The 19,346-nt window shown below is 46.9% G+C and overlaps 2 protein-coding genes across 2 annotated transcripts in view; one reads left to right on the forward strand and one right to left on the reverse strand.

Moving 5' to 3' along the window:
- LOC134483260 (disks large homolog 5-like) overlaps positions 1 to 19,346 on the reverse strand; it is a 664,485-nt gene that overhangs the window by 129,273 nt on the left and 515,866 nt on the right. The gene's annotated exons all lie outside the window — the stretch shown is intronic.
- On the forward strand, positions 1,733 to 5,702 carry LOC134483264 (disks large homolog 5-like). The gene is made up of 6 exons (XM_063278555.1): positions 1,733 to 1,895; positions 2,929 to 3,088; positions 3,554 to 3,697; positions 4,330 to 4,496; positions 5,208 to 5,313; positions 5,432 to 5,702. Exons 1-5 carry the CDS (start codon positions 1,769 to 1,771, stop codon positions 5,270 to 5,272), a joined length of 663 nt encoding a protein of 220 aa, XP_063134625.1. The 5' UTR covers positions 1,733 to 1,768; the 3' UTR covers positions 5,273 to 5,313; positions 5,432 to 5,702.

A 19,346-nucleotide genomic window follows, 5' to 3' on the forward strand; every position in this document is an offset into this window, starting at 1 on the left:
AGATTGCCATAGGCACAGTATTATGCTGGATATAGTGAGTAGATGATACTAAGATGTTCAGATGGTCATACCCATTTGCATGAGTTCTTAATGTGCACCTAAGGAAAGAGAGATCAAGGTCTTCAGAATAGGAAGATCATTTCCAGTTCTTTTCTACAATTCCAGTCTGAAAGACTGGTAGGGAGAGAATGGTAGATAATCAAGAATTCATAGATGATGCTTTGAAGGAAGTGTGGGTTTCTGTGCTGGTTTAGACAGGGTCAAAGTATCCCATGTTGCCCTCTTCCTAGCTGGCCAGGTTCACTTTGAGCTCAGATAAACCTGCTTCTACTTTCCAGTAGACAGTCTTACAAGAGTGGCCTCCAGGGACTGTGAGAACAGCATTAGCCTTTGACAGTTGAGGTGTGTAACCCACAACTATAGTTTTAGCCACTTTGTTCCATGTCTACCAGCTATTTCAGATTGTTGCTCTCTATGGCTGACAATCACGGACAGAGAAAAATAACCTGATAGAGAGCAAGGACATGGTGATCACATCCTTTCCTGTTCTGTATGTTCTGGATGAGGCTTGTTAAAATTCCAATATTGCAGAAAGCTTTATATAGGACCCATCACATTAAGCATCACTGTGCACTGTTCTATCTAAAATGGCCTAATCAGAACTGACCACCAGATCACACTTCCTTCAATCCTCATATGAGAAGCTTGAGCTTTTTGTTTTGACTTTTTTCTTTCTTTCTTTCTTATTTTTTGCTGTATAAGTTGAGAGGAAGATATTTGGGGCCATGGATCTGTCCCCAAAATCTGGGGTATGGATCTGATCAATCAGTGTTAGTGTGTGCACTCAATACAGTATCCATTTTTTACTGTGACAGATGCTTTTGTGTTTGTGGGGAAGCCCATGACCCAGAGCACAAGTGCTGGGTCCTTGCTCTATCCACGTAGTGATATGTATAGCCTCGTCCTACACCTTTATCTGCACCCCCTATATCTCTTGACTATTTTATTTTTCTGATAGAAGCTCAGCTTCTGATAGAAGGCCTGTCAGCAGTGCTCCTTCGGCGACATTGGCGAAGAGATGAGAACCCCACAAGCAGCATGAGGTTCCCTTCATTGGTGGGTCCAATATTGCACTTTCCTCTGCCAACTGGTCTCCACACTGTTCCTAGCACCATAAAGACTTCAACTCTTTCAACTAAGGAATTTTCTGGCAATTGTTGATTGCTAAGCACATGACTTCATGAGTGTTCCCCTAACACACACTCATGTTGTAACCTACCATGCAGACTATTTCTTGATGTGATATAAAGCACCTGTACATAATGAGACAGGAGAACTTTTGACTGTATATTCAAGCTGGTGTGAAATCTCAGGAAGGTTTAATGGCTAACATTGGTGAATGAGGACAATTTGAGTTAGTGAGACATTTTTTGGGCAAGATTTGAAAGGAAACATTCATTTAGATGCATAAGAATTACTAAGGTTTTTAATAATCAAGCCTTGAGGAAAATTTGGCTTTGGAAGCAGGAGATGCTCAGTGACTCTGCCCCAGGAAAGTCTCCTGGAAAGGGCACCTCAGCTTATGCTCAGTACAGGGAGAACATTAGCAGGGAGGCAAAGTCTGCTCCCCATGACATCAGCTGTCCCTTCTTGGACATTCTATTGTCTCCTAGAGAGTTCTGGCATCCTCTGTGATGTCACCAGTGTTGTAGTGACAACCAGTGCCCTAGTTTCTCTCAGTCTGAGTCTGGCGGTTACAAGCTAAGACATGTTTTCCCGTCTTCGCAAACGTTTTGGGAGGGGGAACGTCGATTCTGGAGAGACTAGAGTGAAGGAGTCTGGCCTTTCGTCTCAAAGTAATGATGGACAAAGACAGCACTTCTGGGGAATGTGGAGTAAGTTCTGGGCAGTGTAATTTTAGCTTCCTGCCAGGGGTGCTGCAGGCTTAAGCTGACCTCTCTAGCCATGGGCCACAACAACTGGAGCATCTGAAAAGGAATTGAATTTCCATGAATATCACAATTCCTTAAAGTCAAGGATTTCAGAACTTTAGGTTCCCCATCCCCACTGGGAGGATATGGTAAGGCCAATGCTATTATACTGTGAACTTCTGGTCTTTACTTTTCAGTTCATTTGTTCTGTTACATTGATATAATAACATCATCAGGAGTCATGGAGGGTCCACCTTTTCTGAGTTTAGACAGGGCAGCAATGTATTTCATTATCATTGCTTCTTTAAATACAGTGGGTATCTGACAGTAGTAACAGGGAGAGATTGTGCTCCAGGCAATAACTTTATGTTCTTAGACCTTCTCTGATTTCTTCTAACTGGCAGGGTCATCGTTAGCTTTATATATTAGAGGTTGTGTGTTACAAACATGTTTCTAAAATACCAAAACTATTTGGAACGTGTAGACCAAGATTCAGCCTGTAACCTATTCGCACTTCTGGGGCATTTGGTATTTCACATAGGGACACTGATAAGTCTGTTGAACATATCCTCCCCGGAAATGCGTTTTAAATCCAAAGTTGTTGGCTTAGAGTATCAGGGTAGGAAATCTGAGTGTCTCCAATCACTCAAGTTTTCTGGATGGTGAATTTATCATCTGAGTTCTGAAGCCACAGGAGTGAGGGTCCTGAAACCAAGCTGTACCCTGTTCAGCTGATAATAATCCTGGAGAAGCCATCTCCGTGGTCCATGTAAGCACGTGATGTCCGGCATAGGGCACACCTGGATGCTTACGTCTCTTGGTCTCTATAGAGTAGTGGGAGAACTGAGATCCCCTGAGGAGGTCTCTTAAGCATAGACCAATCGCCTAGCAGTGACACTGAGTTCCTGGCTTGTTCTCCTGTTTAGGCCTTACTGTGGTCTATGTACACTCTATGCATTCTCCCCATGCAGGTTCACTTGTGTTCTTCTACCTACAGACGCTGGGATAGAAACATCTTCCCCTGAAACTGCTCTAAGCGAGAAGCAGGCCAAGAAGGAAAAGGAGAGGCTGATTAAAGAGCTGCAGCTCATTACTGAGGAGAGAAATGACCTGAGAGATCGCCTGAGGTTCCTGACAGAGAGATCCATGAAGAACAGGTATGAATCGCTCCAAATGCTCTTGTTTCATTCCTGGGTCTGCAAGGTCACCTTCTTATCCTATTAAGGTTTTGGGTTCTAGAAAGCTGTGCCTCCCTAACCACCCTGTGCTAAACCTCAACTCCCGTATAGTGGAGATTCACAACCTGACCCTTCCTGAGGAGTGAGATTGAAAACGGACTCATCTGCTTCCATTTATTTAAAAGCAGAACTTGTGGTCTGATAGAAGAATTCAGGGATAAAGTCAGGGAGAGTGAGTGCCCAGTGTGCATTTGCAAAGCCCTTGACAGCTGGTGGCTTTGCAAGATTGTAATTGCAGTGAGTTTCTGGTGAGTCTCTGTACTTGCTAGGCAGGGGACTGAGTGCTGGAAGATCCAAGCAGCAGCCTGGGGTAATATAGGACCCACCCTGAGTTCATATATTCCTAAATGCCGATGTTCATTGTATTCTATCATTTCGGGCCAGGCCACACTTCAGGCCAAATCCATATTATGAAGACCTGGAGAGAATGGAGGAGGCGGTCATGTCAATTCTGCACAACTTAGAGATGGAGAACACTGAGGTCCATGAGAACAACCATAAGCTGAAGAAGGAGATTACCTTCTCTAGGTAAGTCCTGGTCAGAAAGGCTATCACTTGTGGAATGGCCATTTCTGACTTTCTTTGTTCTGGATTGGACGGTCTTCAGCTCTGGTTCTATCTCTTGTGCTATTTACCCATCAGTGTTCCAGGGTCATTAGGACTCAGTTTTCAGTTCCATAAAAGACTGTTCCTCATCCCAGGATTGTCTAGGCATCTTCAGAAGGCTCTAGAGAGAACAGCACTGATTGAAGTCAGCAGAAGTTTATTAGGCTGACCTGGACCTATGGTGTCACACCAGGTTTTACAAAACTCAGTGCGTGGACCACATGGTTAGCATGACCTTCTCTTGGTTCTACTGACCTCTTTTGAGTGTGTTGGCCCAGTACTAATTGATGTTGCCCCCATGCATTGGGCTTTCATGGATAGTTGTAGATCCATGTTCTTTCTCAGAGGTGTGGACACTAATTGGTGTCAGGCCAAGCAAACAATTTATTCTTCCCCGAATTAACTCTTTATGGTTTCTGCAGCAGCCTTATATGTATCAAGATGCATTTTATTAAGTCTTCATGGGTTGTGGGACCTGGTAGAGTTAGTGGGATTTGGGAGTAGGAATGGGAGAAAGGGCCAGCATGATCTTACTATGCAGACTGTATTTCCAGAAACCTGCTCAGCCAGCTCCTGATGGAGAACACATGTAGGAAGAAGTTGGTCCCACTGAAGCAGGAGAGCAAGGAGGTACATCTTGATTGTGCACTGAACCAGAAATATTTGGTTGACTACAACAAGAAAGATAAAGACCATCAACGGCCAGAATCAGCATTATCAGGTAGGGACGTGTTAGCTTAACAATATCTGATAAAATTTGCCAATTTGATACATCTTTGCTTCTCTTACCACCTTTCTAATTTACACTCACAACCAGCCAACCACCTCATGTAATGGAATTGTTCATTGCTCTGCCTATGCACAAGTATTCTGGGAAGTTAACCACTTTTCAGAAACTGAATTATTGTGCAAGCATATTTTGCTGCTCTTTTTGAAGCTGCAGTCTAGAAATGGTGACAGATGAATAACATATCATATTATTGCATATCCATGTGATACATTGGATCCTATGTAGAGTTTTGAACAATTTCTTGGTTCTTTGACAAATGACACTCTGTGGTCATGTGATCTCTTGTGTAGGAAGCACCTTTGGGATAAGAACCAAGTGCAAATGTCAAATTAGTACTTGTCATTGGCTTTAACCTTGGTGACATATGGACATCTCCTTTCTTCCTGCAACCTGATGAGGTCTCTTGCCATTGCCCTGTTCTTGGTTTGCACTGGTATAAGTCTGGGTCCCATGTTGGCAGCCCACATTACTGTGAGGCTCTCTGGAGATTTTGCCCTGCCCACAGAGTTAGCAACAATGATATCAGTTAAAAGGTCCATGTTGACTGTCCAATAGAACTGAGGTGGTAGAAGGCAGCATTCTGACAGCTGGCTTGCATTTCCCCACCAAATCAGTGTCTGAAAAACTGCCTTCCTCTCCCAGGTCTCAGAAAGTGCAAGAGAGCTGGAATTGGACACACAGCAGTAAGAGAGCTTCCTGAAGAATAAGTTGCTTTCTCAGGAGTCCCTGATGACCAACATCCTGAATGGTAACAACATTTTTTGGATGAGTATTCATCCTCTGAGTTAATTTGTCATTTCTTAGAGACCCTAAATTTATATACCACTAAGCCAGCCTGACTGATTGAAGTCTTACTTTCTTCTCAGAAAACAGCACTTGAGAGACAACTTGGGGGACCGCCTTTCATTATGTGTGCTAGAGGAGAAACAGCAATACGTCTGTGCTTCTAAATGTTCGTTAAGAATATGCTTTTAGAAATATTTTTGTTATGATTTTAATTGAAGTTTTCTTTTTGTTGTTTCATATTTATATGTTCTTGTTACTATTTTTACTTTCAAATATTTTTAAATATTTTTATTCATTTTAATCCTGTTTTGTTGTAAAAATGAATTTGTTATGAATAAAAATTGAATTCTATCTCTTGACTCTTAAGACCATCATTCTTACTCAAGGGTTCTGTCCCCTCCTGTGGACTTAGAACTGACAGCTACAGATGGATCTCTGCATGTTCCATGGATCCTGGGCTAATAAGTGAATTCAAAGTCACCAAGGGGTACTCAGTGTGACAGTGTCTTTTGTGTGGAGAATGTGGCTGTTCCTCGGACACACACTTTATGATGTAATCACTGACACACTTTACCCAATTGTTAGGGTCCATGTGGTTCTTCTGAGAGAGCAGCAGATGCTCTACCCTGTGAGTCATCACCACAGCTCCTGCAGGTGGCTTTTGTTATTCCACATGAGGTGCTTTATTAGGTGGACAGGATCACCTATGATTAAATAGAGAGATCTCAGGAGATGTGTGTTCACAGGGAACTTACTGAGCCGTGCGTGCTCAACGTGTTAGGTTGCCAGGCATCCCTACAGGGCTCTGGTGTTCCCACTGCTCATTGTGGGTCAGGATCGTCCTCCAGCATCACTTAGTGTCCATATTAGAGCAGATCTTTCACCTATTATCAGTGATGACCATATGTATTCTGCACATCTGATAAAATACAGAATAGAAACTAGCTTCTTGTAGGCCAGGTTGGCATAATCAGTTTTTTGATTGTTAGCAAGAAAATTATTGTAATCTAATCAGTTTAGGGAGGAACCTCAAGAGCATCCATAGTGAATGCAGCCTGCAGCTGTGAACACAGGTTTCTTTTGGAGAGCAAGCCTGTGCAAGCCCAACCTAGGTGGGACAGTTCAAGCTGCCCTTTTTCCATGGCCAAACTGGGATCGTATTGAGAATGTATTTTTTCCAGGTGACTCATTTCCAATTTGTGGAATTGATCTAACTTGCTGAGAGTGGAGGTGACTCAGAGAGTTAAAGTACAGAAGAACCAATCCAGTATGTCCACAAAAGCTTGCTGTCACCCCAGGGCTTTTAAAAGCTCAGCAGCTAGAGAAGCAATGTAGTATTTGGTTACTCTCATGCTTAGGTCTAGTCATTCATTATAAGCTGACCATGACACAAAAAGTGTCATCTGTGTCAAAACTAGTTGTAACTAGATTCACCCCACACTATCACATCACTACCGTATTTGAGGTTCTCAGTTGCTATCTAAGGACCTTGAAGAGGCCTGGGTCTTGCTACACAAACTCCTAATTTATGTCTTCATGACACTGTGTGCTTTGTTCTGTTAATGCTACCATTGGCATACAATACCTTGGATACTTTGTGCTGACATCTGTGACATGAGACAATAGTTCATGTCATCCTATCCTGAATAAAATGTCCTTAGAGTACAGTGTAGTGGGAGGGGCCTTCTTTTCCTGTGAGATAGCAAAACATTTCCAGTCTTCAGTCAAGTCTGATAGCCATTGTCCAGTGCCTGTCTTGAGATGTCCACATTTTCAGCTGAGAGTCTTCATCCAGGCTGCTCTGTAATTCTGTAGAAGATTAATAGGGTTCAAGCCCTAGTATTTAATTCAGTGTGACTGCACTTGCCGAACATGCTCAAAGCCCTGTGATCCACCCTAGCCCTCTGTGCTTTAGAGAAAGAAAATAAAGAACCACATTGCAGTTGAAGTTTCTCCTCCAACAAAAGGAGAGCCTGCATAGGGCCTTTAAGTAACTCTAAACCCCAGCTTCCGCCCATAGCTCCCTCCATCAATTCCATGATTGGTGTGTTTTCACTACTACTCACTTTCTTCTGTGTGCAAAGAATGTGCACCATGTCAGTAAAGTGTGTGTGTGTATGTGTGTGTTTATGTGTGTGTGTGTGTGTGTGTGTGTGTGTGTGTGTGTGTAGTCCCTAGTGAAAACTGTCGAGATACATGCAGACTCATGCTACTACTGTCCCATGGCACCTTGCAGGGAACCCTGAAATGGAGGCTACTTTAATACAGTCTAAACCGGGTGTGCATGGTTTCTGTAAGGTCACCACTACAGAGAGCAGGAAAAGCTTCAGTAGTCACATGGATGTGATCAATCAGTGTTAGTCATGCCCTTCCAGCATGGTAGACTGCAGGTTGTCTGTCCCCATCACTTTGCTCTCTTGTGCCCAAACAATGCTAAGGTCAGGGCCGTTGAGCCATGAGGCAGAGGCTCACCACCCTCAGTGCTGCCTAAGACCCCTAAGACTGTCTCTTTCGGGTGTGTGCGTGCTGGACACTCATGGATCCTGAGATCTCCGCAGCTGAGGTGAAACAGTACCGGAGCCATTGCAATGTGGGTACACATTTGGTTGTGGAGCTGGGCCACTCTTTGACTTTTGGTGAGTGGAGAGACAACTGTTGGCTGAGCCTTTGGTGAACCAGATGGCCCCTGGCCACGTCAGCAGTCAGCAGTATCAAAGCTGAGCAACCAGTGTTTTATGTTCCATTTTGTCATCGCTGGTCAGTGTTCTGATGCCACAGCACATGGCTGGTCTCACTCTCCCCATGTGGCCCCAATCCGGAATTGATATTGCCTCCACTTCCCAAGTGCCACTGGGATTTCTGTAGAACCCCTAAGGCAGCAGCAAGCAGGAGCTCCTGGCTATTCCCTCCCTGCTCTCTGGATCTGCAAGTCGTTCTGTGTACATATGGCTATGTCCTCATATACTCTTGATGCCATGATACCTTAATAAACACTTGAATCATGCCCTGATGGCCAGTTTTCAACTGCTACCTGACACAATCTATAATCGCCTGGGAAATGAGGGACAGTCTGGATCAGACTGGCCTTTGAGCATGACTATGCGTGACTGTCTTCATTGCTGTGGGAGATGCCAGACAGACTCTTTTTCTGATCCTAGAGTCCCTATACCCAGTCACTTGTCCCCTCTACAGCCAGACCCTACTTCTGCTCCTAGGCACTGTCTTGGACTTCCTTCCCTCAGGTGGCTTCTCTCCTTTGGTTGCTACAGAAACCTGTTATGAGGACAGGAACAGGGAGTTAAGAGTTCAAAGCCATCTTCCCATTGATGTTCTTTCTCAGAGGTCAGTGGGACACTTAAAGAGTTTTGTGTATACATTTTATTAAGCAAGGGACAATCATGCATCAGACACAGGAAACTAACAGCACATCTACCGGACCTCCTTCAACACCTGGGCATCTCTTCTGGCCTGTGCTGCTGTGTGCTGAAACCTGGGGACCAACTTCCTGTGGTGTTTCCCAGGATGCCTATGCACATTACTACACTGACGTAAATCCTCAAAACTCACAAACAGCAACAGGACCGACCGCCACAGGAACGGTTCTCCATCAACAGATACCACAGACCAGCAAGCAGAAGCATGGGCGGGTGGTGCTGTGGTTCACACACTTCTCTTTCCTCACTAGGGCAGGTGACCCGCTGAAGAAAACAAGGAGGCAGCAGGATGGAAGAGGAAATCTACAACCCAGTCCTTGCATTAAACACCCAAGCACATTTAGACTAGAGGAGAGAAGTTTGCCAAGAATGAGGGCCACTTTGGGCATCCATCATCAATAGCCTTGGCTGTCTAGGCCAGCATCAGATCCAGCTGTCTCCAGGCAGGTGTCCACCAGGCCCTCAAGGGCACTAAGAGCATTAACCATGAAGAACAGAACAAGATCTCTGCCTCTTGCCTGCCTGACAGCCAAGCATGTGTATGCCCTGGCTATGCTCACGCTGGGACTCCTGCTACATATTAAGATATAGAGACCTGATAGTTGATTAGGACCCTGTTCGAAAAGGAAGACACCGGATATTTCCCTCTGGCATCCATATGTGCATGCATGGTTGTACAAGCTGGTAGAATCTCTCTCTCTCTCTCTCTCTCTCTCTCTCTCTCTCTCACACACACACACACACACACACACACACACACACACACACACACACATTCAAAGTTTTGAAGCACAGCAGAAGAATCTCTGGGACTCTAAGCCTGAGCAACTTCATCTGTGAGCCACAGCTTCTGTGTGAGAGCTCCTTTGTGTGAGAGGCATAGGGTGACTGAGGAAGGTTGCTGGTGTCCATCCCTGGCCTGTATGTGCATGCATACAGAGACATGGACACATGCACATGCTGAGTACCCCTCATCCAATCCTGAAATCTGAAAACACTGAATTTCAAATCCAGGCGTTCTCCTAACCTACACCTTCCCTCAGGAATTGGAGATGAGGCCTTGCAAGAATCCTCAACCAGTGAGACTGGCCCAGACCTTCTGAGATCCATTCTGACCCAGGAGGAAACAGCAGGTGTTATCAGGACAACACAGAAACTCAAAACTCCAGCCTGATGCAGGGACCGCCTGCTGGGTTAGGAGAAGACTCAGCATCAGGGTTCCTGAATGAAAACATCACGTGTGAACACATGGGGGCGCTGTGCCTATGCCTTCAAGGCATCTTCAGCAGCAGCTTAAATGGACTAGGGATGACTAAGGGAATCTGCCTGCAGGGTGATGTGAGAATCCTTTTGCTAAGGCTTGGTCACTAGATGTTGCCACAGAAACCCTTGAACTCTTCTTGGAGTACAGTCCAGGTAGAAGCTGAACACAAAACATTCTGATTATGAACTGAGTTTAACAGATAATCTGGAACCTGAAGGCCACAGGCCCAAAGGTCTGCACTGCAGGGGTGAGGTGTCACTGCAGGGATGACCACACACTGCAGGGGTGAAGTGTGACTGCAGGGATGACCACACAGTGCAGGGGTGAGGCGTCACTGCGGGGATGACCACACACTGCAGGGGTGAGGTGTCACTGCGGGGATGACCACACACTGCAGGGGTGAGGTGTCACTGCAGGGATGACCACACACTGCAGGGGTGAGGTGTCACTGTGGGGATGACCACACACTGCAGGGGTGAGGTGTCCCTGCAGGGATGACCAGGAAGCTGACTGAGCTCCTCAGGGCTCTCCCTGTCCTGAATGTGCTTCCTTCTAGGTGAGCACTTCAGCTCTCAGGGTGCTGGAGGCCTGTGTGGGCAGCAGTAGAAACTGCTAGCCTTGTTATTCACAGCTGAAACTATCACACAGGACATTCCAGAAGTGACCACCACCAAAGTGGGGCCTTTCACAGCATTCTGGGTAGGATGGCACAAAGCCCCATGACAATTTCGCCTGCGATCCATACCAAATGTCTGCTGTCAGTGCCTGTCTCTTAGGAGCCACCTGGATGATCCAGGGGATGGTCCTGAAGAAAAGGCTTGGCAAAATTGAGGTCCCCAAAGCCCGAGGAGCAGTGAAGAGGTGCAGGGGCCGTAGACCATGGAGACTGACATATGCTGATGCTAGACTACCCAGACTCATCCCTGTGTCCAAGTCTGGATGTCACAGAGGCACCTGGCAAAGGTCCCAACAGTGTCCTTCAGGATTCCACTGTCTCCCTACTTGCCCTCCACCTCACCCATACCCAGTGGCTCTGGGAGTCAAGGACTTCATCACCTTTTTCGTTTTCTTGTCATATTGCAGGTACTGTGACTCGACCACTCTTCCTCCTGCAGGAGACACATCATTTGTCACAGAACAGGACTGCTGCACCAGGAAGACCCAGAGCATAACCAGGACCCTGCAGTGAAAAGCAGGACTGGCCCTTCATGCTGAATGACAGGAAAAGCACCCGGCCTTCTCTTTGCTGCAGACTGGATTCCTCAGCCTTCCTGTTATGTACAGGGCACTAGTACCCTTCACAGGATACTTACTGTTTATAAGACATTTATAGAATTCATCTTGTATATAGGCCATTGGGCTAGGAGCCAGCATCAAGGCATCAAGTAGGAGGAAATACAGAAACATTCTAGGAAGGGACAGCCAGGGGCCAGTGGGATGGCTCAGTGATTGAGGACCAGAGTTCAGATTCTAGCACATGGATATTCACAGTCATCTCCAGAATCAGATCTAGGGGGTCCCATGGCCTCCCCAGCTCCCAAGCAGCTACATGTGTGCGTCTTAGACACTTCTTACTCACCGTGAAACAACCTAAGCCACAAAACATCCCACACCTTCTTGGATGGGCCCATCCCTGGGGGAGTCTTGAGTGTTCTGGGCTTCAACTCTAGGAAGGCTTGGCCTTGTTTTATAGGATGTCTTATTCCTTATATCAGCAGAGAAAGAAAAAAAAGATCCAGTCCTGGAACCCTAGAGGACACTGCCATGATGTCACTGCTGTGCTGGCATAGGCTTAGAGATATCTCCATGATCCATCCGAGTCACCTTGAGCTCAGGGAATGATGGAAAAGTCCATGTGAGTTCGCCCAGCGCTTGCAACCATGAGAAAGCTTGGAAAACACAGGGCACATGTGGTGTTTGATCCTGGGTCAGTTCAACCCTCTTGAGCCTGCAGCTAAGACAAACAGATACACTGGCCTGAGTGCACAGGCCAGATCTCAGAACCTGTTTGCCAACCATGGAACACTCTGGATTCCTCCTCTCAGCTGGACCTTGATCTGCTACACCTCTTCCACCCAAGCTTCTCAAGAAATGAAGCTACCAGGTTAATACAACCACAAACTGAAGGCAGCAAGAGCCTGCAGCCACCCAGTGGCAATGAGGTCAGTCCATAGGTCTCCTGTCCCTGCACCCTCAGTACCTGTGAGAGCCATGGCCACCTATTCCCTTCTGAGGTGAGGACAATTATGCCTACAATCTTGCTTTCAACAAATCCTGCCTTGGCCATTGGTGGGACCCTCATGAGACTCAATCTGATGCAGGCCTCCTCAGACACTTTGGCTTCCTTTCTGGCTGCTGGAGCTTGGGCCCTCTGGCCTGGCCTAATGTAGGATCAGCAACATCCAACTCTGTCGGGCCTCAGCCATCCCACATTGGGGGCCCTGCTTCACTCCTAGGTGCATTCTTTTCCCACATCTCTCCAGTCTCTCCCTCATCCCTAATTCCCCTCGCCTTTCAGGCCCAGCCCTTCAGTCTCTGATGGAGACTGTCCTGGAGGGACAGGAGCCCCTCCCCTGAGCTACTCCACTACCCCATGCTGCTGGGCTCTGACAACTCAGCCCTTGGGCTGACTCATCTCTACAGGCACAGCCTGCTGCTCCCCTGCCCCTGCAACCCATTTACTAGCTCTGCTTCACACAAACACTCTGAGATCTCTACACTGGCTTCCCACTCTATTTTGCTCCCTCTCTGTCCTCCAGAAGTTCTGCTTCTCTCTCTCACCACAGCAGGACCCACCAAGACACTGCTCCTGACCCCAGCAGCCACCAGCAGCCCAGGTCATGGGGCTACTAACACCTTTGGCCCAGGACTCAGGGCTCCTTCCTTCTTCAGTATCGAGTCCAGGCTGAGACCATCTGGCCTGCTGCTGGGTCCTTGAAACCCTCAGTCTCACAGCCTCTGGGCACTCTGAGCCCTAGTCCTTAAGGCTAACAAGTAGCTGCCCAGTCAAGCAACATGGGCCTCACTGGCTTCCTGGTGTGCCATGATGCTTTCCCTGCATGGCCGGGGATGACTGCATGCTAGGATTATGTCTGGAACTAGACCTGCAGGTAACACCTGATGGGTTGGCCAGGCTGTCCTCCTACTCCTGTTCTCAGGAGATTCTCCTGACTAAGCCTCCCAAGTGCTGGGATGAGAAGTATGTGCCACCATGCCAGCTAGGGGTCTTCAGGTGTGATGAAAGACTGGGATCTGTGGTCCTGGTTACTTCCAACAGTGGGGACACCAGTGTTCTGAGCATTCTGTCATCTAGGACTTATATTCCATGTACTTCACACGAACACTGTGAGACTTCTGCACTGGTTACCTGTTCTCTTTGAAACCTGTCTTCAGGTATCTGACAGTGGGAGTCTCCATGAAGTTTTTGTCACCCTGAGGATGTGGCTATATTAATAAGCTCAGGCAGCATGCAAACACAGCAGAGGTTACAAACAAGACTACCAGGCTGGGGCCGCTAAGTGATAGAGTGCTCCTTTGGCATGGTGAGGGCCCAAGTTCTCTTGCAACCAACATCTGCTGGGGATGTAGCTCAGTGATTAGGCACTTGCCTAGCGTATGTGAGGTCCTGGGCTCCATCTCTAGGACTAAACCCTCATCCCCTACCCTGAACTCACCAGGTCCAGGCATCACTGTCAATCCTGAGGGCTTGAGTTTGATCCTCAGGCCCTCTCTGATACAAAAAGAGAAAAAACTCCCTTGATTTGTGTTTGACCCCTACATATATCATGCCCACCCCACTTCGAGTGTACAATTAAGGAAAGCATGAGTAAGTGGTTGAGAGGCACTCACTGCCCTTGCAGGAGACCCCAGTTTGCTTCTCAGCACAAACTGCATGTGACTCAGCAGGTCTCAGTGTAGAACTGGATATGTGACCCTGTGCTAAAGCACTGTCCTGAGTGGGGACTGCAGCTTCTGAAGAGGAATGCAGGCCTGGCCTCCAGACATCCACCTTCAAGTCCTGTCTTGATGCCCTGGCAAAAGAAACTCCTTCTCTCCAGAGGAGCACTGCACTCAAATGACACCTCAGTGATGAAAACTATCTGTCCCCAAAGGCATGCCACTGAGCAGAGATAGCTTCTGTCATGCACCTCTGCCCATCCCCAGTTCCTCATGTCAATAATTCAACCTTTCATGAAGTAGATGGCAATGCATGAGGTAGGATGATCAGTAGTTTACTGGCCAGTCTGGGCTCTATGAGATGCTCTCCCTGAAATCATGCTGAAATTCAGCATGAAAGCTCTTTGTAAAGAAGCTCAATGACCCAGAGCAGAGCCTGGGACCCCGCACGGTAGGATAAAGTGACTCCCATGCTTTTTCCTCCACCTTCAACACTCATGCTTTGGCATGCACACCCCTACAAGGAGATCAATACACATGGAATAAAAAATTAAACAGAAACATTAATGAAGACAATGCATACAATGTATTAAAGGATCCCGGGAACACTCACTTAGCACTTTCCTTTCCTTTGTCTTGGGAATAGCACCTGCACCAGAGACTGGAGACTTCCTGCAAGAGAGAGAGGAGAGATGCACTGTTCATTCAGCTGGAGAGCTGTGCAAAGACCAGAGCCACCGCCTTTTTCTGACAGTGGGAGCTGGGCCCAAGTGTGGGCTGCTCCTACTAGAGGAACCACAGGAAGAGGACCACCTTCCTCAAACCTTCCTGGAAGTCAGAGCACTGGCTATGGACGTCCCTCAATCCTCAGATGACTCTCTTTCAGCGATGGCTCAGAGCCTGTTAGGACAGAGAGGGACCAGAGCTTCCCCCCAAAGCAAGATCCCTGTCTTATCTGACAGTTATGAGGGCTTAGGGATGGGACAGAGGATGTGACAAGGTTACATTTAGCACAGGGGTAGGTTAGTAAGGCAATCAAAGAGGAAAGAGACCTGGAACATTCCTCATCTGTTCTTTTTGCTCTATTCGTAGGGATGAGGTGGCAGTGTGGGGTAGAGGACTAGGACACAGCACAGCCTTCTCTGCACATGGTGAGCTTTCTAGGCTGCCTGGTCACTGTGACCAGCATCTTTTCAACTGTGCCATTCTACTACCAAGGCTGACACAACTGGTGCACCATGTAGCAATAGGACTTTACTGACTTAGCAACATTTGGAATCACACAATGATCATGTGTCACAGAAGAGTTTTTTTTTTTTTAAGAAAAGGATTTTAAAAAACTATTTATTTTGTCCATCTGAGTATGCTGTCCCTGTTTTCAGACACAACAGTAAAGGGTAGTATATGAGAGTAGAAATGGTTATGAGACACTGTGTGGTTGCTGGGAATTGAACTCAGATCCTCTGGAAGAGCAGTCAGTGGTCTTAAACACTGAGCCATCCCTCCAGCCCCAGTATATTGCATTTTCAATATTGTTTGTTTTTATTTCTTTTCTCACCTATGTCTGTATGGCGTTTCTGTGAGTACAGGTGCTCTGTGCTTGTGTAAAGGTCAGGGACAACCTGAGCACAGGTCCTCACCTTATACCTCTCGTCCATGGCTGTGTATGCTAGGCTAGCCCTTCCCCCTAATCCTAGAGACTGTCCACTTTAGGCTCCTGTCTCCCTGTAGGAAGGGCTGGATGACAGACTCTCCTGCATCCAGGTTCATGTGGCTTCTAGGGACCTAAACTGTTGTTGGGCTTGTTCAGATGAAAATAAACACCATTTCACAGCCCTGGCTGGGCCAGGCAGCACACGGGTCTTTGCTGCTCTTGCAGAAGACTTGAGTTCAGTCTCCAGCACCAGGGTCAGGTGGCTCACAACCACCTGAGACTCCAGGTCCAGGGACTTCCAAGCTCTTCTGGATAAACCTACATGGCAAAAGCAGGGCTGGGAGCTGGAGGCTTCTGATGTTGGCTTCTCCCTGTAGCAGGGGGCAAAACGTGGGCATGTGAGGTAACATGGAACCCTGTAATTCTACAAAGTCCAGAAGCTCCTGATGTCCCTCATGGTGCCCCAGAGCCTGTCCACCACTCATGGAGGCTTCAGGAACATGGCCTTGTCCTGACCTGTGTGCACTCTGCATCCTCACTCTCTACCCCCTGCTTTTCGGCGTTGGAAGTCTCAGGTGTAGGAGGCGCCAACCATAGGCCTCTTCCCTTAGCATTTCAGCATTTTACCCACTTGACCTTCACCAGGCATCCTTTGCTCTACACAGTTACCTCAGCCTGTGACCCTCATCCTCCAGACTCTAATGAAGCAAACACCCATGTGTGTGGAGCTCTCATAGTTAGCCAGGGCTAAAGGGGAAGGCAGTAAATCCTTCATGAACTCTAGACTCCTGAGGCCTAGGAAAATGTCTATACCGGTGCTAAACTCATGCTGACCTGTAAGACTACATTTTTCCTTTAAACAGAAGGATGTGTGGTGGTGGTGGCACAGGCCTTTGATCCTAACACTTGGGAGGCAGAGGCAGACAGATTTCTGAATTCTAGGCCAGCTTCCTCTACAGAGCTAATTCCAGGTCAGCTACACAAAAAACAACACTGTCTCCAAGAGTAAAACAAAAAGAGAAAGAAAGAAAGAAAGAAAGAAAGAAAGAAAGAAAGAAAGAAAGAAAGAAGTGAAAGAAAGAAAGGAAGGAAGGAAGGAAGGAAGGAAGAAAGAAGTGAAAGAAAGGAAGGAAGGAAGGATTCATATTTTGTATACAATGAGATGCCTGCCTGTCAATACCTGAACCACCATGTTAACTATAACTCTTGTCACATCTGTATTAATTCAAATACTGAAGGCCAAATGGTTAAATCTTAATGACTATACAATTGGGGGGTGGTGCTGAAGAGATGGTTGGTTTAGTGGCTAAGAGCAGAAGACCAAGGTTCAGTTCCCAGTGGCCACATGGTGGCTCCTATTAACCTGTAATTGCAATTCTAGCGAATCAGTCTGGACTTCACGGGCACCACACATACCACATGGTGCACAAGCATTTATTAGGTGAAACACTCAGGCACATAAAATAAGTAAATAAAATATATGGTTAACAGACACTGTGATTCAGGAAGTTCTTAGTGACTTTGGTTATCATTTCTCTCTCCCAGAGACCTGTCTTCCTCATGGCTCAGCCTCCCTGGCTTCTAGGACATTCCCTAGCTCTGTGGAGCATGAAGTACTCAACACCATAAGCCAAGCATTGCAAAGCAAACTGCACCTTTACTACTACACCTTCACCATGGCTGTGTCTAAAGGGAGAGACTTGGAATCCCACAGAGGCAAGGCCAAACCTGTTGGGCTATGTGAGCCCAGCCTACTCAATAGTCAGATCTATTCCTGTCCTTGGCTATGGCATGAGGCTCTTAAGACAAATTAATCTGAAGGATCTCAACAGCTATGCTGTTAGACCTCTCATTGCTCTGCCCGACCTCCAAGCTTCATTTTACTGGCTCAAATTCACACCCGAACTCCTCTCCTGCCTCAGCCACCATCAGCTCTTCTACTCCTCTCCACCTGTGCTCTGAATAATCCACACTAAGGTGGACGTTAACCTCTCCATGGACCTCCAGACGTATGCTTGTGATTACTCTTCATTGGCTATTTTGTATGGGTAGGCGGGTTCTTCTAGTCTCATGCAGAACACTGCTCACACATTTTGGATCTTACAACACCCTCTTGATTGAGAATCCTGACTAATGACTGACTGAGCCTTCCATCCCTGAAGCCACCCTCTGTCTACCAGTCCAAGATGAGAATCCCCACCCTAACCCCAGGGTGTCCAGTTTCATCTCAGAAGCTAGACTCTGAACTGCCCAATATCTTTTGGATCTCTGCCTCTAATTCTCTGTTAAATCGTTCCTATTTTTTTTTTTTGGTTCTTTTTTTTTTTTTCCGGAGCTGGGGACCGAACCCAGGGCCTTGTGCTTCCTAGGCAAGCGCTCTACCACTGAGCTAAATCCCCAACCCCCCCCCCCCACCCCCAGTCCTCTTTTCTTTAAAAAAAAAAACACACACACACATTTTGTTGTTTATTTTTTGAGTCAGGGTTTCTCTGTTCGGCCCTGGAAGTTCTGATATGCTCTCTGTAGACCAGACTTGTCAGGAAACCAGATATCTCCCTGCCTCGGCCTCTTAAGCACTGGGATTACTGGATTGTGCCAGCATGTTTAATTAAAAATCAATTAGTGGCAGTGCATGTTGGCACATGCCTTTAATTCAATCCATTGGGAGGTAGAGGCATTGTGAGTTCCAGGACAGCCAGGGCTATATATTAACACCTTGTCTCAAAGAAAACAAGCCAAAAATGAAACAAAAATGTTGCAATATGGTCTTAGGTATGTAACTGAGTCTGTTCTTGAACTCTGAATCCTCCCACTTTCACTCAGGTGCTAATCAGCAGGCTTCTGTGTTGACTTTCACAGCGCACTCAGGGCTGCCATGACTGTTACCTCTCCCAGTGTAACTCCTGACTCTCTCCTCAGCATCATCACAAAACTCCTGTCAAGAATTAAGGAAACCTGAATTCTAAGGAGCTCCAGTATTTCCAAAGCTCACTCTAACACAGATGTATCCTATGCTGAAGTAAAATGGTGACAGCTGGAGGTCTTAATTCCAGGACTTGGGACAGAGGGGTTGGAGGATCTTGAATTCAAGGTTATTTTTATGTTACATTGTTGCTCAAAGCAAGTTGGGCTGCTACAAGATACCCTGTCTCAAAACTATACCAAACACACCTAAAATGAGACAGAGGAGTTTGAGTGGGCACAGATGGGAAAGCTGGGCACTTTGTGGCTAAGCTACCTGCTGCCAGCACCAAAGTCCATGCACAACCCTGATTCTGAGCTGCGTCTGGGACCCTGCTCAGGAGAATGCAGCAAAGTAGCTCAGATCCAGGGCTTTTGGTGTAAGAGGAATTCAGGCAGTCACACTTTGGATGCCAGTTCTCCAGCTCAACTGCCTGTCAGCACAGGATCTGGTCGTAGTCATGGCTTGACACCCCTAAAAACCTCCCAGCTAGCTGTGCTCTGAACTCACCCTGTGCCCTGTTCTGATGAATCTGCCATTCTCCACGGGAGTAGCCTCAAGAAGTCCCTCTCATTTGAAGCTCCACTCAGAGTGCACTAAACACTGCAGGGGAGGGGCATGGCCAGCAGAGCACCCACCCCTTTTAGCTGTAGAACATTTAGCTCTAGAGTGAGCACTACTGTGCATTGTGGAACTTAAGCAGTATCCCAGTCTTGGCCTGGGAAGAGCCATTGACACCCACACTTTCTGGGGCGACATTGTCTCCTGAGGATAGAGTCAGGCC

The sequence above is a fragment of the Rattus norvegicus genome, chromosome 19, assembly GCF_036323735.1.
Source record: "Rattus norvegicus strain BN/NHsdMcwi chromosome 19, GRCr8, whole genome shotgun sequence".
Taxonomy (NCBI): Eukaryota; Metazoa; Chordata; class Mammalia; order Rodentia; family Muridae; genus Rattus; species Rattus norvegicus.